Raw genomic sequence first — 18318 nt, 5'->3', positions numbered from 1 at the left:
TTTCAGACTGTAGAAAGTATGGGGAATGAAGAGACAGTAACACCATGAAAAAGCAAACAGGTCTAGAATGTGGAAATTCTATTGGTCATCGGGCCTGGTTTCTTCAACAAGTTAACGGCACAGAAAAATAAAGGGAGTAGGCACTGTCCTCCATTAAAGGGACTGAGGAGACATAACAACTGAATGCAGTGTGTGGACCTTATTTGCATAATCATTCAAATGAAACTCAAAGAACAAAGACATTTTTTATGTTATTAAGGAAATTTGCATATGGACTGAAAATTGAATGACAGAAAGAAATTATTGTTGTGTGTTATGGTGGCATTGTGATTTCACAAGAAATTGCTCATTTTTTAAAAAGAAACAAATATGTTTGGGATGAAATGACATGAAGTCTAGAATTTAATTTTATATCTTCCAGAAACCAAAAAGAAATTAAGAAAGAAAAAACAAAGAAAAGGGTAAAGCAAGTATGACAAATCATAACTGATGAATCTATGTGATGAGTATGTGGAAGTTCATTGAAATATTCCCTTCACTTTTGTGTATGTTTAAAATTTTTCATAAAAAGAACCATTGGATAAATTAAAAAGAAAGGTAGATTCAGAAAAAGAAAAGATTGCTATGCTATTAAGTTAGTTAAACATTTATAATCTGACTTACACAGTGATTTTTCAGGGTCTACAAACTTTTTTTGTATGGAAAACTCTCAAACAAAATATATTTGTCCTCCTAAATTTCTATGCAAAGGAAGCATAATGTAGCATGAATATTTTTAAACTAAATATGAAAAAGTGTGGCATAGAGAGCACTTAAGGACATGTTTAGCTGTTTTAACTTACATTAACATTTAAACTTCCATTTCTGGAGGAGAAAGTTTCTATAAAGAAGAAGTTAGGCACAGAACTTGGACTTCCTGTCCCTCTCCTGACCCTAATATCCCAACCATGTGAGTTTTAATGAGGATACAGAAATGTTCCTTTCCCTGCCAACGATATGGCTCTGCTCTCAGATCCAACGTCTGGTTGGAGGGGAAGAAGCCCAGTTCTCTGCCTACAAAGTGAAGAGGATAATGTGAATGACTCAGGATTTCCCTAACGGTCATTGTAAAGCCAAGGTAATACCATAGTTTTGGGCTATCCAGGGGAGGAAATCAGTCTTTGAAGAGCCTGGCACTTAAACCACCGCGTGTCACTGTCCATGGTGCTGAATCACGTTTTTTCCCTCCAGGGTTTTGACAGTAGGTGATGAGATAGAATCGACTGTCAGGTTTTTGCATATACATATATAGCCATAAATACACACACACACATACATGAAAAAAACAGAGAAAGTCTAGATATGCACACAATCTGTGTCAGAGATTGGCAGCCGGTGGTAGAGATCCTAGTCAGGACCCTGAAATTCACAGCCAGGTCTCAATTTTTGTAAGTTCTAATGCAAGAGAAAAAACTCTGAGTCTGGAGAATCGTAGGCTCCCTGTGACTGAGTCATGAAAAGACAAGAATGGATTTAAGGGACCGAAACAGGGGTATAAATAAATCCTATTAAAACTATATTAAATCCCTATATCATAAGCAGTCTGATAGGCATTAGGGAAAGAACAATGAAGAAGACAATGGTACTTGGGGAGCTGACAGTCAAGCGAAAGAGACAGGGAAAAAGCATGTAGTTACAAATACAATGACTGTTCCAGGAGGGGCTCTGGTTAGGTAAGGAAATAGGAAGAACCTTCAGTAAGGAAGTGAGGACATGAGACAGTCTGTTAATCTATGATGATTTTGGTTCTAGAGTCTTCCTATTTTTCCAGCTTGGAGGAATATAGTTGGTTTCTGAGCCCCAATTGCTGCTGAACTGCCTGCAGGGGTATCGGAGCCCCAGCTGCAAAAGTTAAAGAAATGAGTTTGTCACCTTGAGACTTATAACGCTGGACCATCTGGCCTCACTGGACTTGAAGCTGCTGCAGTTAGCCCTGTTGACTTTAGGCTCTCTGATGGGACTACAACCTGATTTGGTGTGCTTTATCTTGGCCCAGTGGCCTTGAATATTTTTTTTATCCAGCAGCAAAGCCTGAGGGAGACTTTTTTCTGCATAGCCCCTCTGCTCTCAAGAGCACCAATATCTTGTGGGTGTGTGTTGGTAGCACAGCAGTAGTTGGAAGCCCATGGATACAATATACTTCTTTCTGATGATGGCAAGGACACAATTCTTGGGACTACACTTCCTACACAATGGTTTGCATCAGGTGTGGGCACTGCAACAGGAGACTCTCTGCATGGATGTTAGGGTAGGCAGATCCCATCCCCACCCCACCACCATTAATCTGACCAGCTAGATCCTTCTCATAAGGCTTGTGGCACACACAGTGGGGCTCAGCGCTTTTCCTGAGTCACTGGCAGCCCAATTAAGCACTGCAGTGTTTGTCTTGACTGAGTGATCATTTGTTGAGTGTCAAAGGCAGCAGCTCATCCTGATCTTGTGAACTGTCTGCAGAAGCAGATGGTCTTAATGATTACGGCTCTTGTTATTACATCAGACTTTCAACCACCAGTCAATCTGCTACTGGTTCTAAGACAATCATAATGGATGATGAGAGGGTGGGAGAGAATTCAGGGGAACCTTTTTGTTTGCTTCTTGGAAAAGAGGAGAGGTTCATCAGGGATATTTTGAGAATGTTCTGCAAGCATGTTCTTTCTGACAGAGTCAATATGATACCAGAATGGACAGGTAAGAAGTATCCCCATCCACTACACCCTTTCCTCGATAAGACACACCCATAGACCCTGATAACAACCACCTATGGGGGTCACAGTGAACAGAGGTAGACAAATCTGCCCTCATCTCCTCATCTTTTTGGACCCACTGGCACAGTGGCTGGGTGAGGGTGCAGGATGGACTGGCGCATAGCATGGTGTACCGGAACAGCGTCAGAGAGCCTGGGTTTGCTTGGGCTGCATTCTTTTCTTGACGTGTGGTCCTGAGTAAGGCATTCAAACCTCTTTGGACCTCAATACATTTTTTGGTTGTAGAAAAGACAGGTAACAAAGTGCTTTTGCTATAGTAATTCACAAAGGGGTTGTAATGATCAAATGTTTGTATCTTTGATACCTAACTGAGCATCAGACATGTAGTGAACATTGAGTGAGTGGACACACCAAGATTTGAAAACTGGGGAGTGCTGTGCAAATATTGTCATTGTATTGCTTTGAAGACTGGCTATTTTCTCTGTGCCTAATCTGAGCTTATTCCCAGTTATGGAAAATATTTAACTGTTCAACTCATGCTAAAGCAAAATAGTCTAGCTCTTTAGGAAGAGAAGTTTCAAACTGCCGAGTTGGGTTTCATCAGTCACCACAACAGACTTATTGGTCCCCAGGACGTGGGAGAAGTAAAGACAAACAAAGTCAGGATGGTTCCAGGCCACTTGTGAGGGAGACTCAGAAATACTGGAGAAGGCTCTGAGCAGATAGTTTTGCAAAGTCTGGTTTCAGTAGGGGACAGGCAGGGTGAGTGAGAACAGTAAGAATTCAGAAAGCAGTGTGTCTCAAGGAGGTGAAATTTAGTATTTAACAAATATTCTCTAATTAAAATAAAATTTAAAGGCCTAGTGCCAGAAAAAAAGAAGGTCAGTGTGGACTGAAGACAACAGAAGAATCACCAAAGAGATGTTGAGACCATGAACTTCATCATAGTTACAGATGTGACAGAGTTTCCTTGGGTATTTTGAAGTTAGAAATAAATTTCTCACTTGACTTATATCCTATTCCACCATTAATATTTATAAGCAAATTGGACTAATTTTAGACTTGCTATTATAAGTAAACAAACATAATCCTTTATAGAAAATCCATGGGAAGTGAGTTTTCTGTTTCTTAATTGTTATGTCTGAACCAGGAAGACAATGCTCCAATGTCACAGAAAATTAAGAGCCATTCATCACCCCTTGGAGAAAGCAGGAGGGACTGAGCTTCATCTTGAAAATTTGTCCAGAAACATGGGCTCTTTTAACTGATGGAAACATCAAATGGTAGCAATCAGTGTTTTTTAGTTGCCTGCCCCCCTGAGGTGGAAGTGTTAACATGCAGCCAGGGAGACGGGGAGGAGTCTGGGTGGAGAGCTGAGGCCTGCCCTCCCCACCACCCTGACCTTGAGGGGGAGGTACCTTTGCTGTCATGCCAGACCCTCAGCTTGCAGAGGTGACCCAGGCTCAGCATGTCAGTGAAGTTGAACGTGTCTGTGTTGTTCCGCTCAAACTTGTTCCAGTTGGCTGACTGCTTCAGGGCCAGGGTCCCGCTGTCCCCATTCTCCCCAAAGATGATGATGAACACGTTGGCATCGGTGCCCGCACCTGGGAGTGCACAAGACGAGGGCTCTGGGAGCGGGCCCCTCTGACACACAGCCCTCTTGCTCTGGCCTGTATACTGGCATCCTTGGAGGAGCCAGGTGTGCAGACAGGCGAGTTCAGGGTCAATGAGGCCGGGATGAGGTTGGAAAGGCCTGGAACTCTTGAATCTCCTACTCTGTCCTTCATTTATCTCTGTGCTTTGTGCATGCTGGTGGGCCAAGTAGAGCCCCAGTTAGCAAGTGTGAATGGTTTAGTTCAAGAATTCACCTAGTTCTGGGGACATACACCCATACTTACAAGGCATGCCACGTAGACTGGCTTTGCAGTTTAGAAATACAAGTTCCCTCCTCTCCACTCTGGGTTCAGAGGAAATAGGAAAGTTTCTTGGTCCCCAAATTTACCTCTGGTTGACACACTACACTAGAGTTCATATCATTTGCTTAAGCCAAAAAGAGGTATTGACCCCAGTTTAAAAAGTGCTTCTGGAAGTGGTGACCCTGTGAAGCTTTTTTGATGTGTACCTGTACCCTGTGGTCATCAGTAAACTTATCAATTATTTTCTGAGGGTACACCATGAAGGGATGGAGGGGTTTGAAAACATGTGTGTGCTTGCAACTTTAAGTAAAAAGAGTGAAGGCTTCACATTGAGGTGAAAAGGAAGAGGGGAGGGGCCCCAAACAAACTTTACCAGTTGTACTGACCCATCAGTTATGCCTGAAATCCTACCGTGAGAGCTTCACTTCTTTGACTAAACGCTTCTCTGTTGGCCCTACCAGAGCCAACAAGGCAATCCAAAAGTAGCCATTTATGATTAGTGTAAAAGAGTGTGCCAGATTCCTTGCAGCAGCTCCTGGGGAGCAGGCTTGGTATAGGGGAGGCGGTAGGTGGCACGGCCTTTGCACACACTAGTGCTTTCGCTTGAAAGGCTTCCTCTGGGAGCCCCTCTGCCTCAGTGGCTTCTGTCTGTGTTTCTGGACTAGATTTTAGCTCTCCATGACCGTTGTCCCTGATCCTTTGTGCCTTCCTCTGCGTTTCCTAGCACCCGTGCTGACAGAACCTCACCGTCATTTGCTCCATGACAGTGTCAGACCCACAAGGGCCCAGGGTCATATCTCCACGCTAGGGACCTGGGCTCACGAAGATGGTTGCCGAGTACAGGGACATGGGAAGGAACCTGCGGCATCTCTGATGCACAGCATTGGGGTGAGCGGCACTAGGGGACAGCAGGAGGACAGAGGACCTACTAATCAAGCTTCATTTCTGACCATTTGCTGACCATCCTGCTCAACAATGTTCTCCTTCCCTTCTCTGAGGGAGGAGCAACAGAGCCAACTCAGTCACTGGGAGGAAATACTTCTGCCCAGACAGAAAGTAATACACTGTGGAAAGGACTTGCATTGATGAACTTTTGGAAGGCCATGTAAAAAAAATGTCCCAACCAGAGCCCAGGGACTGAGCCAGAACTTGAGGAGGGACAAGAGCAGTGAGAGGAGGCAGTAGGAGCTGGGGGGACCCAGCGACTCACCCAGGATGTCACTGGTCTTAACTGAGACGGTGTAGGAAGTCCACTCCATCATCTCCTCCCCATTGATGACGGCACACATTTCACACACCAGGGTCTTCTTGCCCTGCCGCTGGGAGAGCCAGTCTCCGTAGTAGAACATGGTCAGGTCTCCACTGTTCATGTTTTTCAGCAGGACCTGGGTGAGAGGACCCAGTGTGGGAATGCCCTCCCTCACCTCCACCAACCTCCCACCCACTAACACAGCCCCTTTGGCTGAACCCCAAGGGCCCAGAATCCCTCGAGATGGGTTCTTCTGACTTAGACCCCAGGCATGTGGAAGGGGCCCACTCCAGGACAAAGACCCTGCCCTGTGTGTCCTGCACAGGGTCGGAAACCCGCACCAGGATGACTCTAGTGCAGGGATTTGGAAGTGGGCAGTTTGTCCAAACATGTTTCCAAGATTGTGCACAAGAAGTGTGTGCTGAGTGAATGACAGAAAGTGGGCCAACCAAATGACGGTCAGGCATAAACACCTGGGAATAGTGTACTGAAAAGCTGGCCAGATTGCCCTTGGCATGGGCACCATATTGTTGGCTCAAGAAAAATCTGCTCATGGCCTGAGGGGGACTCAGGACAGATGGCCTTTGATGGATGGGGGATGAAAGGACTGATTCCAGGGGGAGTAGAGATCCAAGAGGCAGGAGGAAGAGGCAGCCACCTAACTGAGTGATCATAGGGACAGCGAGAGCTACCTCGCTGTCGCACTTGAAGTTCCCACCATGGGACCTTGTGCTGTCCCAGCTCCTGCTGCTCCTCTCTCCCTGCTCCCAACTCTCGTCCTCCAAGAAGTCCACCTCAAGTCTCTGTCTGCTTTTGCGGACAGTTGATTTGGTTTTTGACTGGACATAAATCAATAGAACTATGTCCTCTGATTAATTCACATCAAAGGGGCCTATTGGATTATATAGGCTGGGTTTGTGGAACAACCCTCTAAGGTGACATTCGCACTTTATCAAGGTCCACCGACAACCCGAAAGAGCAGGAGGGAGGCGTGGGCCATGGGTGGAAGGGAGAGTGAGGGTGCAGACAGTTTACCCTCTCCAGGAACCACTCGGGCCGGCTGCCCTGGCCGTCAATTCTGATCCGCATCTTGGTGAATGGAGCGATGTCCAGGATCTCCATGAGGAAGGTGTCATTCTGTTCCCTCTCAAACCTGGAGGTGGAGCACAGCGCCATGGGAAAGGGGGGCTGGCCATTAATGAGGGGCCCAGGTCACACCACAGACCAGGGTCAGGGTAAGGAGAAAACAGGCCCCCACTCAGCCCCTCTCTCAGTTCTCACTGACTCCCCAGTCGCCTGTCACTGGCACCCCAGGTGTGTTCCCAAAATACTTCAGTTAAGCGAGTTTGACTGGTGGAAACAGTCCTGCATCCAGACCTACCAGCTCTGGGTCTCATCTCACTCTGCTAGCGACCTAAGCAGTCCTAGCTTCTCTCCGGGGCTTGGTTTCCTCATCTGCAGTCGGCAGGAATGGCACTAGCCCTGCAATCTCAACCCATTTTGTCACAAGGACCAAATGGATGTGAAAAGAACGTGCAATGTAGAAGGACTTTCCTGCCTGCCAAGCTTTACAGGCTGCCATGAACGGGGGCAGGGGGGCGCGCAGGTTGTGCACTGCACAACTCTAGATGGTGCCATTCACATTTTTCCATGTATACACAACCTGCACAATTAAAGGCAGTGGGCCTAGAGTGGCAGGTACATAGAAAGCAACATTGCTTTTGTTGCTGCTACTACTTTCCTGCAGAATGACCACATCATCTCAGGGCTCTTTATCCCTCACTAACCTCCCCACGGTACTGCGCATATAAAGCGACCTTCAGTGCTGATGGAGTGCATGACTGCTGGCTGAATCCAGATGCCGCTGCTGCTGCTAAGCCCCTGGGGGCAATGCAGGTGGCACTGAAGATATGACCCTGCATGGCAATCGTCATGCCTTCTTGAATGCAAGACACATTTTTAAAAGCAGGGGCCACAGCCGGTGGAACTGGGACTGCAAATGTGACAGACTGGGAACTAACTACTCCTAGTTTTAAAGACAGTGGCAGGACAGCTGTGCAGCCCAGCCTCCTTGGATAACTTGCTCATGTGTATTGCATGATTATTCAAAGTAAAAATATTCTCCCAAAAGTCTGCCCTAAATCCTTTCTGCTCCAATTTAAGCCCAGTCTGTGCCTCTGTTCACGTGGAAACTAAAGGAGGTGCTCACGAAGTCCATGGTCAAGTTCCTATCACATACTGGAGATTCCCCTCACATCACCTTTGAACTCATTTGATTCCTTGTTCTTGCCAGGCGTACGATGTTGCAGATCAAAGGAACTTTAGAATTGTTGACTTTGTATTTCTCTTTAGTTTTCACCCTCTGAATTTAGCCAAGCAACTCCATCTTACGGTGGGGCAGGTGAAGGAAAAGGGGAGAAGTAAGCTTGTTTTCTAGAAGAGGGAGGTGTGGATTACTTGGCTCCCTCGCCCTTCTCTGGAGGCTAAATCCCACCTCCACCTAGATGGACCCCTCCCCTCAGGGCAAAAGGCCTCTTCGCGGGCCCTTCGCCCCTCCACAACTCACTGGCCACATTCTGCTGCCCAGGCCCCCCAGGGCACCTCAGCTGACGCACAGAGGGGCCCCCACACTGCGGGCTGCCACTGGAGAAATGGTCAGCCTTTGAGTCGTATCCCCTAGTGCCTAAACCCTTGAGTAAACTAGTTGCTCTCCCAGCCTAAGGCTGTGGCCCTGGTTAGCCTCAGGCTGTTCTCAGTCGCAGAGACTAATGCTGAGTAGGTGTCGGGCACTTTGATGGGGTGGAGAACAGGAGAAAACTAAAATAGAAAGAGAATGAGTGACAGCCAAAGGCCATGTTGCTCAGATGTCACCTCTTCAGCTGCTGAGTAGAGCCATTTTAGCAGCTTGTCCTACTGAGCCAGAGGCTCAGGAGATTCACAATAACATAATACTATCAACTAACCTGCAGACCTTACAATGAACAATTTCTAGGGCGGGAGGGAGGGAAGAAAGGAAGGATGGATAGGTGGGCTATGGAATGGGATAATCAAGGAAGGCTTCCTGGAGGAGGTAGGTTTGAGCTGGACCTTGAAAGAGAAAGGTCTTGAAACACGACAGGGTGGATGAGGGGCATTCCAGGAGGAGGGAGTCACACAGACAGAGGTATGGAGGCTGGAAGGCCCCAAGGTACGAGGGGAGTGTGAGGGAAGCGATCTGGTTGAAAGCAGGTGAGGTTAGAAAGTGGAGAACTGGATGTGCGGAGGAGGGGCAAGGGCAGAGATGGCCCCTGTGTACCTGGCTTTCTTTTTGTCCAGCTGCACTTCCTCTGTGCTTCCGTTGATGCCATAGAGGGTCATAAAGATATTGGAGTCGGTGCCACCGCCGACCACGTCTCCCGTCCACACAGTCATTTCGTAGAGCTCCTGCCATGAGAGGGTGCGGGTCCTGAGCCCTGGTCTCACCCACCAACCCTACTGACTTACCTTATTCCCACCAGGGCCAGATGACACTCTCTCCAAGCTCTGTGGCTGTGAAAAGAGTCCCCCACTGGGCCCAGTTTAGCACTAGAGGGAATTCCATTCCAGATAGAGAACGTGTGTGCAGCAGAAACATGACCGAGAGTCCTAGTATCAACTGGTTACTTTGTCAATCGAATCCCAGCCTAAGTCCATGCATCCCAGCAGCACATGGTGGCAGGACAGTGTGGCTTTTGGAGCCATCCAGAGCCCGCACTGGCTGGCAGTTGAATCCCAGACCCCACACCAGCTGATGGTTTAACTTGAACAGGTGCTCCACCCTTGCCAACCTCTGTTTTGTCCACTGTGAAATGGGGATAAACAGTTTGCAGAGTTGTGAGAGCTACAGACACGGGGCCTGCCACGCAGTATGACCTCAGAAAGCAGCAGCTGCCCTGGATTTTGCCATTTTTGCCTGAGGTTCACTCCAAAGAAACAGTATATTTCCTTTGTTTCCACCAGACAGGGAGGCAGCAGTGAGCTCTCCCCAGAACCCTCGCTGAAGCCCCTGCCTTGGTTCTTCCTGTGAGAGGCAGCCTCGTGGCAAAAGGGGCCGTCCTTGCCCATGACCTCTAGTCCTGCAGCGACCTCTAGTCCTGCCTTCTTACTGCATTCCCTCTCACCACTAGCAACTTGCAACTAGGTCCCAAAGGTTCGGGAGAGGCTTGCCCACATGGCCGAGAAAATGCCAGGCAACCGTCTCCTTTGCTCACCCCTGGCCCTTCCCTTCCCCTGTGGCTGCCACATAGTATTCTCACCTGGGCAGGTGCCTGGTACCCACTAACCAGAAGTTCTAGAACTCAGAGCCCAAGTTACTCATCACAGTGATCATGCCGCCAATGCTATGCCTGCTGGGTACTGGGTGCTTGTCAAGCAACAGCTAGAACTTTGGCTGTGGTACTGCAAGATCAGAAGTAGTATTTTCAGGCCTGGCCCAGAGGGCAGGTTTGCCGAGGGAGCAATGGAAGAGTGCTTTGCTTTACCAGAAAAATCCGCTTAGGCCACCTAACAAGAACCTCTGTGGTGGGCCTGGAGCTAGTGAGAGCGAAGGCAGGGGCCTGGCGCTCTTTGCTCCTCCCCAGACAGGCATGAAAAGTGGGACGGTCAAGAGGAGTGCTTTGTGGTCTCAAGGAGATTGACCCCTTAAGGCTGCCCCCTCCAGGCTCCTGTGCTCTCCGTGTCTATGTTTCTGTCCTTCACACAGACGCATCTCTTTTTATGTCACAGGCGTGTTTCCGGAAGGAAACACGGAAACAGGGATTTTGTAAATCCAGTCTGACATCAGATGTCCTAGGGAGATGGCCGGTCCAAAGAACCCTGTGGTTCTTTGTAAGGTAACAGACCTGTGTTCTTGCTTTAAAGAAAATAGATTTATTTATTTAGTTTTAGAGAGAGGAAAGGAGGGAGAAGGACGGGGAGAGAAACTTTGACCGGTTGCCTCTCATACATGCCCCAGCTGGGGACCGAAGCTGCAATCCAGGCATGTGCCCTGACCAGGAATCGAACCGACAGCCTTTTGCTTTGTGGAACAAGGCCAAACGGAGCCACACTGGTCAGGACAACCCGCAATACGTAACATGCACTTTGTAATATGATTAACAGGGAGTGGGCCTGGATTTCCATGGACCAAAGGGCTCAGAGGGTGATACAGCTGCACTGAGTCGGGGTGGGGGGTAGGGGGTGGGTGCTGGTGGGTGGTGTACACGCAGGCACACACATACCCACGTGCATGCTGGAACTGGGTCAGGACAGAGGTCCCTGGATGAACTGTGTGCTCACCCACGCAGACTGCCTGGCCACAGATGGAGATGTCTGGGGAAGGGAGGGAGGCCGTCTACATTGTAGGAAGTTCTGTCCTCTGGCTCTCAAGTGAGGGAGGGACAGGCACCCACCCTCCTGCCTGTCAAGGCTTTTACAGCCCATCACTCAGCCCTCCCTTCTATTTCCAAAGACAGTGTAGCAGGGCACACTCAGGGCAGGCTGACTCCTTCTTCCTTTGTGGGACAGCTGCTGACCCAAACCCTGTTGGTTTGGATTCAGGAACAGAGATGGGGACTCAAACCTTCTGTTGACCCCACAGCTTTTTAGAGAGAAAAGAAGCCGGTGTGGTCACATGAACCAGAGGCCTCCGGGCTGCCAACTGGCCGTGTTTCCTTGGGCATCAGCACCCAGACATCTGCCTCCTGCCCAGCTCTGACCTGTGAGTTTATGTAATTCATCCCAGGTCGTTTAGCCAGTGAGACGTGGAGCCAGGATAGGAGCACAGAGCTCCTGCCTTCCAGCCTTTTCTACCTAAGGAGGGTCTTGTGCAGACAGCTCTCACTGCACTCTGAGACCCAGAGCTCACAGAATCCCAAACGCCCTCTGTCCCCACCACTGTCCTACCGGTGCTGATGGAGCACACTTGGAGAATAACGACTCTGAGCATCTAAGTGGAGCTGTTACTTTGCAAAGCTCATCATGGACCTTTCACGATTGTATTAGCTAAGACTTTACATGGAACAGAATGGAAAACACCATCTCCGTGTGCTATCTGAGAAGACCAAGGCCCAGAGAGGCCAAATGGCTTACCCGAGGTCAGGCAGTGGCAGGCCAGAAGAGACTCAAGTCTCCCCGCTCCAAGCACAGTGCAAGTGGCTGGCATTCCAGGCTGCAGCCCCCACCAATGCCCTGGTGACGAGCTCCCTGCCTCCCTCATGTTCATCTCCCTACCGCTGCCCCGCCCCCACCCCGGCGCACACTGCTGTAGCTGCGCAAGGCATATACACACGCAGGCCCCTCCACACCTTCACCCCGATGTTCACCACCGTAGCATCCAGGAGGTCGAAGACCCGGGAGGTGACGCCATCACCTCGGTCCTTGGCGAGCCAGCAATTGCAGCGTAGCGTGTACTTGGTGCCCTGGGTCGGCACAGCCAGGCTCAGCTCCTCCACCAGCCAGCAGCTCTCAGGGGACCCCCCGTCATGGCCCAGCTGTGAGGGGATACACGGGGGCCGTGAGGACCTGGACACGACTGGGAAGGAAGCCCTCCCTGCCGTGCTCCGCATCCCCTTCCCCAGGTCATTCAGGAGCCTCCCTCTCCTGCAGGAGGCTCTGCAGTCTCCTCCCTCGGTGCTTCCTTCCAATGTGCTCTTGGCTCACTGACCCGAGTGCCCCCCACGAGGGGAAGAGATTTTGCAGATATAATTACGGTCTCTAATCAGAAGACTGGGTTAATAAAAAGATTATTCTGGGTGGGCCTGACCTAATCAGGTGAGCCCTTTTCTAAGAGGGTCTAGACATCAGAGAGACCTGAAGCAGGAGACATCACCTCTTACTGGCTTTGGGGGAGCTGCCATGTTTTGGAGGGGCTTACATGGCAGGGAACGTGGGCAGCCTCTGGGAAGTAGAGGCCTCAGACCTCCAACCACAAGGAAATAGCTTTCACCAAATCCCAGTGAGCTTTGCACAGGGCCCCAAGCCCAGAGGAGACCACAGCCCTGGTGGCACCTTAATTTCAGCTCGGTGGCACATTGGGAGGAGGAACCAGCTAACTCACTGCTGGATTCCTGACCCAGGAAACTGAGAGAATATACCTGTGTGCGCTTATGTTACCGTGTTTACGGTCACTGGTTACACAGCAACAGAAAACGAACACACAAGGCACCCCCATTGGGCGGGTGGAAAACGGGGATGTGGAGGGGTGGGTGATTCACCCAAGGGGATGGCAGAGGCCAGGGGGTCTTCCCCTGCTCCCTGCTCTGAGGGGGGCCTCAGGTCTGTTGCTCTGCCCACTCCCCACTCTCCCTCTCCCCCACCCCATGTACAAGTCAGCTCCTTCCTTCCCTGGGGGTGGTCACCATCCCGAGGCCCCAGGGACAGCACCTCTATCTTCTTGATGACGCCGACATCCAAGCCTCCGACGTAGAACTCCTCCACGGAGCCGCAGCTGAAGCCCTTCTTGTCTCCGGGGTAGTCCAGCCAGATGCGGTTACTGACCTCATCGTCCTCCCCAATGAGGATGATGAAGGCCCGGCTGTCGGTGGCTGCGTCCTTGTGCTTCCCAGTGGTGACTGACACATAGTAGGGAATGACTGCAAGAGATCAGGGGGCCCAGCCTTACGACAGGCCAGGCAGACCAGCATGGCATTGCAGACTGGGAAGTGAGACGTGGAGACTTCGTCTCCCTGCCTCCGAGACAAAGCGCAAAGGAGCACTCTAGGAGGGCAAGTGATCTCTGGTGAGTGTCTACTGTCTAAGGGGGAGGGAGTCAGCCACCCCCAAATGAAGATCAAAGAGAATGTCCTCGCCACAGGAAAACCTCACTGTACCTTGTGCACCCATGTGAAGTGGAGTAAGAAAAAGAACTTCCCCCCAAGTCTAGGGGATGCCTGAAAACCTCACTATGTCAGCAAAAATGACATTGGCCAAACCAAGGCCTCACAGGAGATAGCAATTTAGGGAAGGATAATAGAGAGTATTATATATGTCACATGGTAAATGAAAATCCCAGAAAGCATCTGTTTCCACACTAAACCAGCCTAATCAGCATAAAAAACGTGCTCAGGTAATGTGGCACAGAGTTCTAGTTGTCCATCTAGTATCCGTTCTCCATGCAGCTGGGGGTGGTCACGATAGGTAAGCAGATGTCATTGGGAAAATTGCTTCAAAAGAGTCTGACTCAACAAGGAGGAGCCCTTTTTGCCTCTTACCCTTCCATTCATTCTGCTTGGGGTGTGAATGTAATGGCTGGAGCTCTAGCAGTCCTTTTGGCAACATGAGTAACTGTTAAGCTACTGGAAGCTACTTGTGAAGTTTCCAAAGTGATTAAGTTGAAAGAGCCTAGATCCCTGACTTCACTGGAGCTGCTATATTAGTGCCAACTGCCTACCCTTGAACTTCTATGTGAGAGAAAAGAAAAACCCTTCAATTGTTTAAGTCACTATCTTTACATCTCTGTCACTTGCAGTTAACCAATTGATACAAGTTTGGAAAGTCTTTTCCTGGCCCATCTTCCTCAGTAGCTTGGGAGACACCGCCCTGGTACAGTGGGTTATAGGTTATGCATTCCTGTACCTCTCTGAAAAGTTTCCAAACTAGACCTCCCTGGCTGGCATTACCTGCGCTGTTTTCTGCTCCTGCCCATGGCCTGGCTCTGAGCAGAGTGCATCAGGTTGTCATACCAGGCTAGTCCCTGCCTCCTCGGGGCTGCTGTGGGGACGGAAATAGGCAATAGGTGTGAAAACTGTGTGTAAATTTTAAGACATTAGATAGTACGTTAGACGCCTTCATCGTCCAGGGCCACCTACACCAAGCCTGTGCACCACTTGGTGCTGTCACGTGGGGCTTGACCTCGCCGTAAGTCAGGTAACGGCGCGGCTAACGCATGGCCTGTCCACGGACACCGTAAGCACACGGCCACGCGCTTGCTCCTGCTCTGAGGAGCCCCCCGTTGGGCTTACCCAGGCCGTCCTGAACGTAGTTGGCCATAATCCCGGTCACTGTGTCCACGTCGACCCCGGCCATCTTGGAGCTCATGGCGAGCTCCCAGAAGTCGGCCGGGCTGCTGCAGTTGCTGCTCCGGTCCCCAGTGTACTCCTGTGGGAAGAGCAGGGACACCCAGGCCCGTCCCAGCTCCGGCGCCTCCCGCCCCGGGGGGCCTCCCCCCCTCCCCCGCCCTCCAGGTGAGGATGACCACAGCAGGCCGCGGCCGAGCCCGCCCTCCCCCGCCTCGCACGCACCTTCTCGTAAAAGAGCCTCTCCAGCCGCCCGTCCTCCTTCTTCAGCGACAGCCAGCGCCCGCACAGGAACAGGAACTCGTCCTCGTTGGTGTCGTTCCAGATCTCCACCTTCTCCACGTACCAGTCCGCGCACCACTTCGTGTTGTCGTGGCGGAGCTTGATCTTGTAGATGACGCCCAGGTCGGCGGCCTCGATGATGAAGGTGTCGGCCTGGGCAGTGCAGAGGGGGGGACTTGAGTGGGGGTGCTCCCCGCTCCTCTCACTCCAACCCCTCCATCGGGCAACTTCCCCACCCCTCAGCGGCTGAGCTGCGCAGCCCGACCCAGCTGGGGAGCCAGCCCTCCAGGCCCGGGTCCCTAACACGGAGTGCTTGGTGCACCGAGGCCTCACGGCACAGTGGCCCTGATGGCGCTCCAGTTCCCTTGGGAACTCCCTGGGGGTGTCCGGAAGACGGACTCCGGCGAGCTGTGCGTGTGGGAGTGCGAGGGGACGGAGGAGGGTGCTGGGCCCTGTCCTGGTAACCGGACACCCTCAGTTGTGCTGAGTATCAGCACGGGATCAGGTTGGAGGCTGGAGGGGAAGAGCTGAGGGAGAGGTAGAACCCTTCTGAATGATGGGCGGGCTGTGAAATTTCCACGGGGAAGCCGGCAGGCAGCTGAAGGAGCCAGCCCTCTGGGCTGCAGTCTCGGGTGGAGGCGAGGCTGAGGAGAGTGGGGGCACAGCATCTGGGACGTGGGCTCGGGAGGATTTTGTGTGGGGTGTGACACAAAGCCCTCCTCTGTGTCCCTGACAGTAGCTTCAGGAAGGTGGCATGACGCAGCTGGGTAACTGGATTCTCTGAGGGTTGTTCAGTGAGATGCGGGGTTCTAGGCCTTGGGGGAAGTGCAGGCAAAACACACGTTGAATGTGGCAGGAGGAGGAGGAAGAGGGACAGGTAACCGTGAATGACACCCACTTTTCTTCTGAAAGATCCGCTGTACAGAGCAATGGGGCCCCAGAGATAAATAGTGCGGGATGCCCTCTGCTCCTCCCTGGGGAAGCCCAGGTGGTGGAGGCAGCACCCGTGGGAGGACTAGAGGCAGGGCTGGGTAGATTCCCCAGGGGGAGGCATTAAGCCGAAGAGAGGGGCTGGGTCTTCCAGGTAGCTGGGACCGAGGGATCTGCAGGCGAATGGTGCCTGGCCGAGGGCCGGTGCAGACTTGTGCAGGCCTTGGGGCACCGGCGAGTGACTGAGTCCCTTAGAGCAGCCGTGGGCACACGTCATGGCACAGCAGTGCCACGTCTTTGCACCTGTCCTGGGGGACACCTCTGTATGTGAGCAAGGATCTGTTGCAGGGTAATTTCTATGGTGGAAAATTGGGAGCCAATAAATAGGTGTTCAGTGCTTGGAGAGCAGCCAAATAACAATGTCAGTGTCGTGTGCAGAATGTTATGTGTGTAGTGGTCACAGAGAATGAGCCAGCCCTGTTTATGTTGGAATACCCTGACCCAGAAGACTTCCCAGGTGTCCCATTGCATGCCCAAGGCAAGCCGAAGAAGCATTCGCATAGGACGATGCCTTTTATGTAAAAAATTAAAACCACAGAACAGCATGATATATTTTTAATGGGCACCTATACACGGGCACAGAGAAAAGCCTCAGGAGGACTTGGAGTCAGGGGTCAGTGTGGGGCATTCTGGACACTGGGGCCCGGGGTCTGCAAGGGGCATTCCGCACAAGCTGGCGGGGCTGGGAGCCATGCAGGCCTGTGATCCCATGCAGGGCTAGGCGGGATCTGGGTTGGGTGAGGAGCCCCTGGTGGTTAAAGTGAGAGAGTGACTCTGTCTGCTTTGAACAGGTAAATTGGGGAAGCCCAGAGGATGGGTTGGATTTCAGGGGCTGGGGGCAGGGGGTCAGACTGGCCCAGTACGTTAGGTGAGATAAGAAAGGACTGGGTGGAGATGGAGCTGACCAGGCTGGTCTGAAATTTAGAAGGGAGAATCTTCACGATTTGGTGACTGATGGCATGTGGGTGGGGAGGGGGCACTGAGAGAAGAGGGGTGTCAGGGATGACTCCTGGATTCTGCAGCAAGTGAGTCGAGATATGGAAGCTCTGAGATGGTCAGCAGTGAACGCAAAGCCACATAAGTCATCAGGGACTGGGCCAGCAGTAGTTGCAGCTCCCTGGTGGGACGTCAAAACCGGAGGACAGGGAGAGAAAGGCCTGGGCAGAAGGGAGCAAAGACTTCTGTTGTGATACCACGATTGCTAACAGAGAAGAAAATCCGACTCTACACACAGAGGAGACTGGGTGGTATTGCCTTCATTAATGCTTCCATTCATTTATTCACTCCACAAACATCCATTGTGCCTACTCTGTCCCAGGCTCAGTGCATAAAGCCAGGAACCAAAATGTATCTAGCAGCCTCGCGCCTGGTACCAGCATTTACCAGGCATCTGCTCCAGGCACCAGAGAAGGTGGAAAAGTGTGCTCTCCCAAGCCTTGCCAACGCCCATCACTAACAAAGAGCCATCTTCACGCCGGTCACAGTTCTAGGCTTTTCACGTGTTTTAATGAAGTTAACTTGTTATATGGCAAAGGAAACTGAGGTAGATCTCTCTGCTAAGTGACGTGCCCAAGATCGCAGCTAGTAGGCATCAGAGCCAGGATGTGAGGCCAGGGGGTCGGGCCCCAGCCGCGGGTCGGGCGCCTGACCGCTGCTCAGCACTGCCACGTTCCGCAGCAGCACGTGCAAGTGAGCCTGGTGATCACATCCCCACTGTAGAACCAGGGGCACCAGTGAGTGAGTCACTTGACCTCTTTGGCATTCCGTTTTTCCAAAACAGACAGGCTTACGATTAACTACCCTACAAGTGCAGGGAAAATTATATCGTGCATGTATGTGAGGGTGTGAGTGAGTGTCTGTGTGTGTGTGGGTGTGAAATTATTTCTCCCTGATACAAAGTGTTCTTACGTATGTCTTGACCTGCTTTTCAGCCCAGTGGTCTAAGTAGCTATCACATTGCTCTTCCCGCTTCAGAAGGAGTCGCCAGAGCTGAAGGACAACGGTTCATATCTGGATAATGGAGCAAATGAATGGGAGCCTTGAGGCCTGACTCCCCGGGGACCCTGAGGTCAGGGTGGGGCTCCCTCCAGGTGGACTGGCTCACGGGGCCACCAGCTAGCTGTAGA

At 51.2% G+C, this 18318-nt stretch overlaps 1 protein-coding gene across 2 annotated transcripts in view; it reads right to left on the bottom strand.

Moving 5' to 3' along the window:
* LOXHD1 (lipoxygenase homology domains 1) overlaps positions 1-18318 on the bottom strand; it is a 75567-nt gene that overhangs the window by 15105 nt on the left and 42144 nt on the right. For both annotated transcript variants that reach the window (XM_028524904.2, XM_036010255.1), the window contains 8 exons: positions 15146-15355; positions 14867-15002; positions 13290-13498; positions 12212-12397; positions 9205-9332; positions 6945-7062; positions 5871-6045; positions 4163-4348 (listed from right to left, as the gene is read on the bottom strand). In XM_028524904.2, the coding sequence (XP_028380705.2) occupies positions 4163-4348; positions 5871-6045; positions 6945-7062; positions 9205-9332; positions 12212-12397; positions 13290-13498; positions 14867-15002; positions 15146-15355 (1348 nt within the window). The remainder of the gene's footprint in view (positions 1-4162; positions 4349-5870; positions 6046-6944; positions 7063-9204; positions 9333-12211; positions 12398-13289; positions 13499-14866; positions 15003-15145; positions 15356-18318) is intronic.

The sequence above is a fragment of the Phyllostomus discolor genome, chromosome 9 (genome assembly GCF_004126475.2).
Source record: "Phyllostomus discolor isolate MPI-MPIP mPhyDis1 chromosome 9, mPhyDis1.pri.v3, whole genome shotgun sequence".
NCBI lineage: Eukaryota > Metazoa > Chordata > Mammalia > Chiroptera > Phyllostomidae > Phyllostomus > Phyllostomus discolor.
The sequence above is the reverse complement of the archived record's forward strand: the minus strand, read 5'-3'. Positions and strand labels throughout refer to the sequence as shown.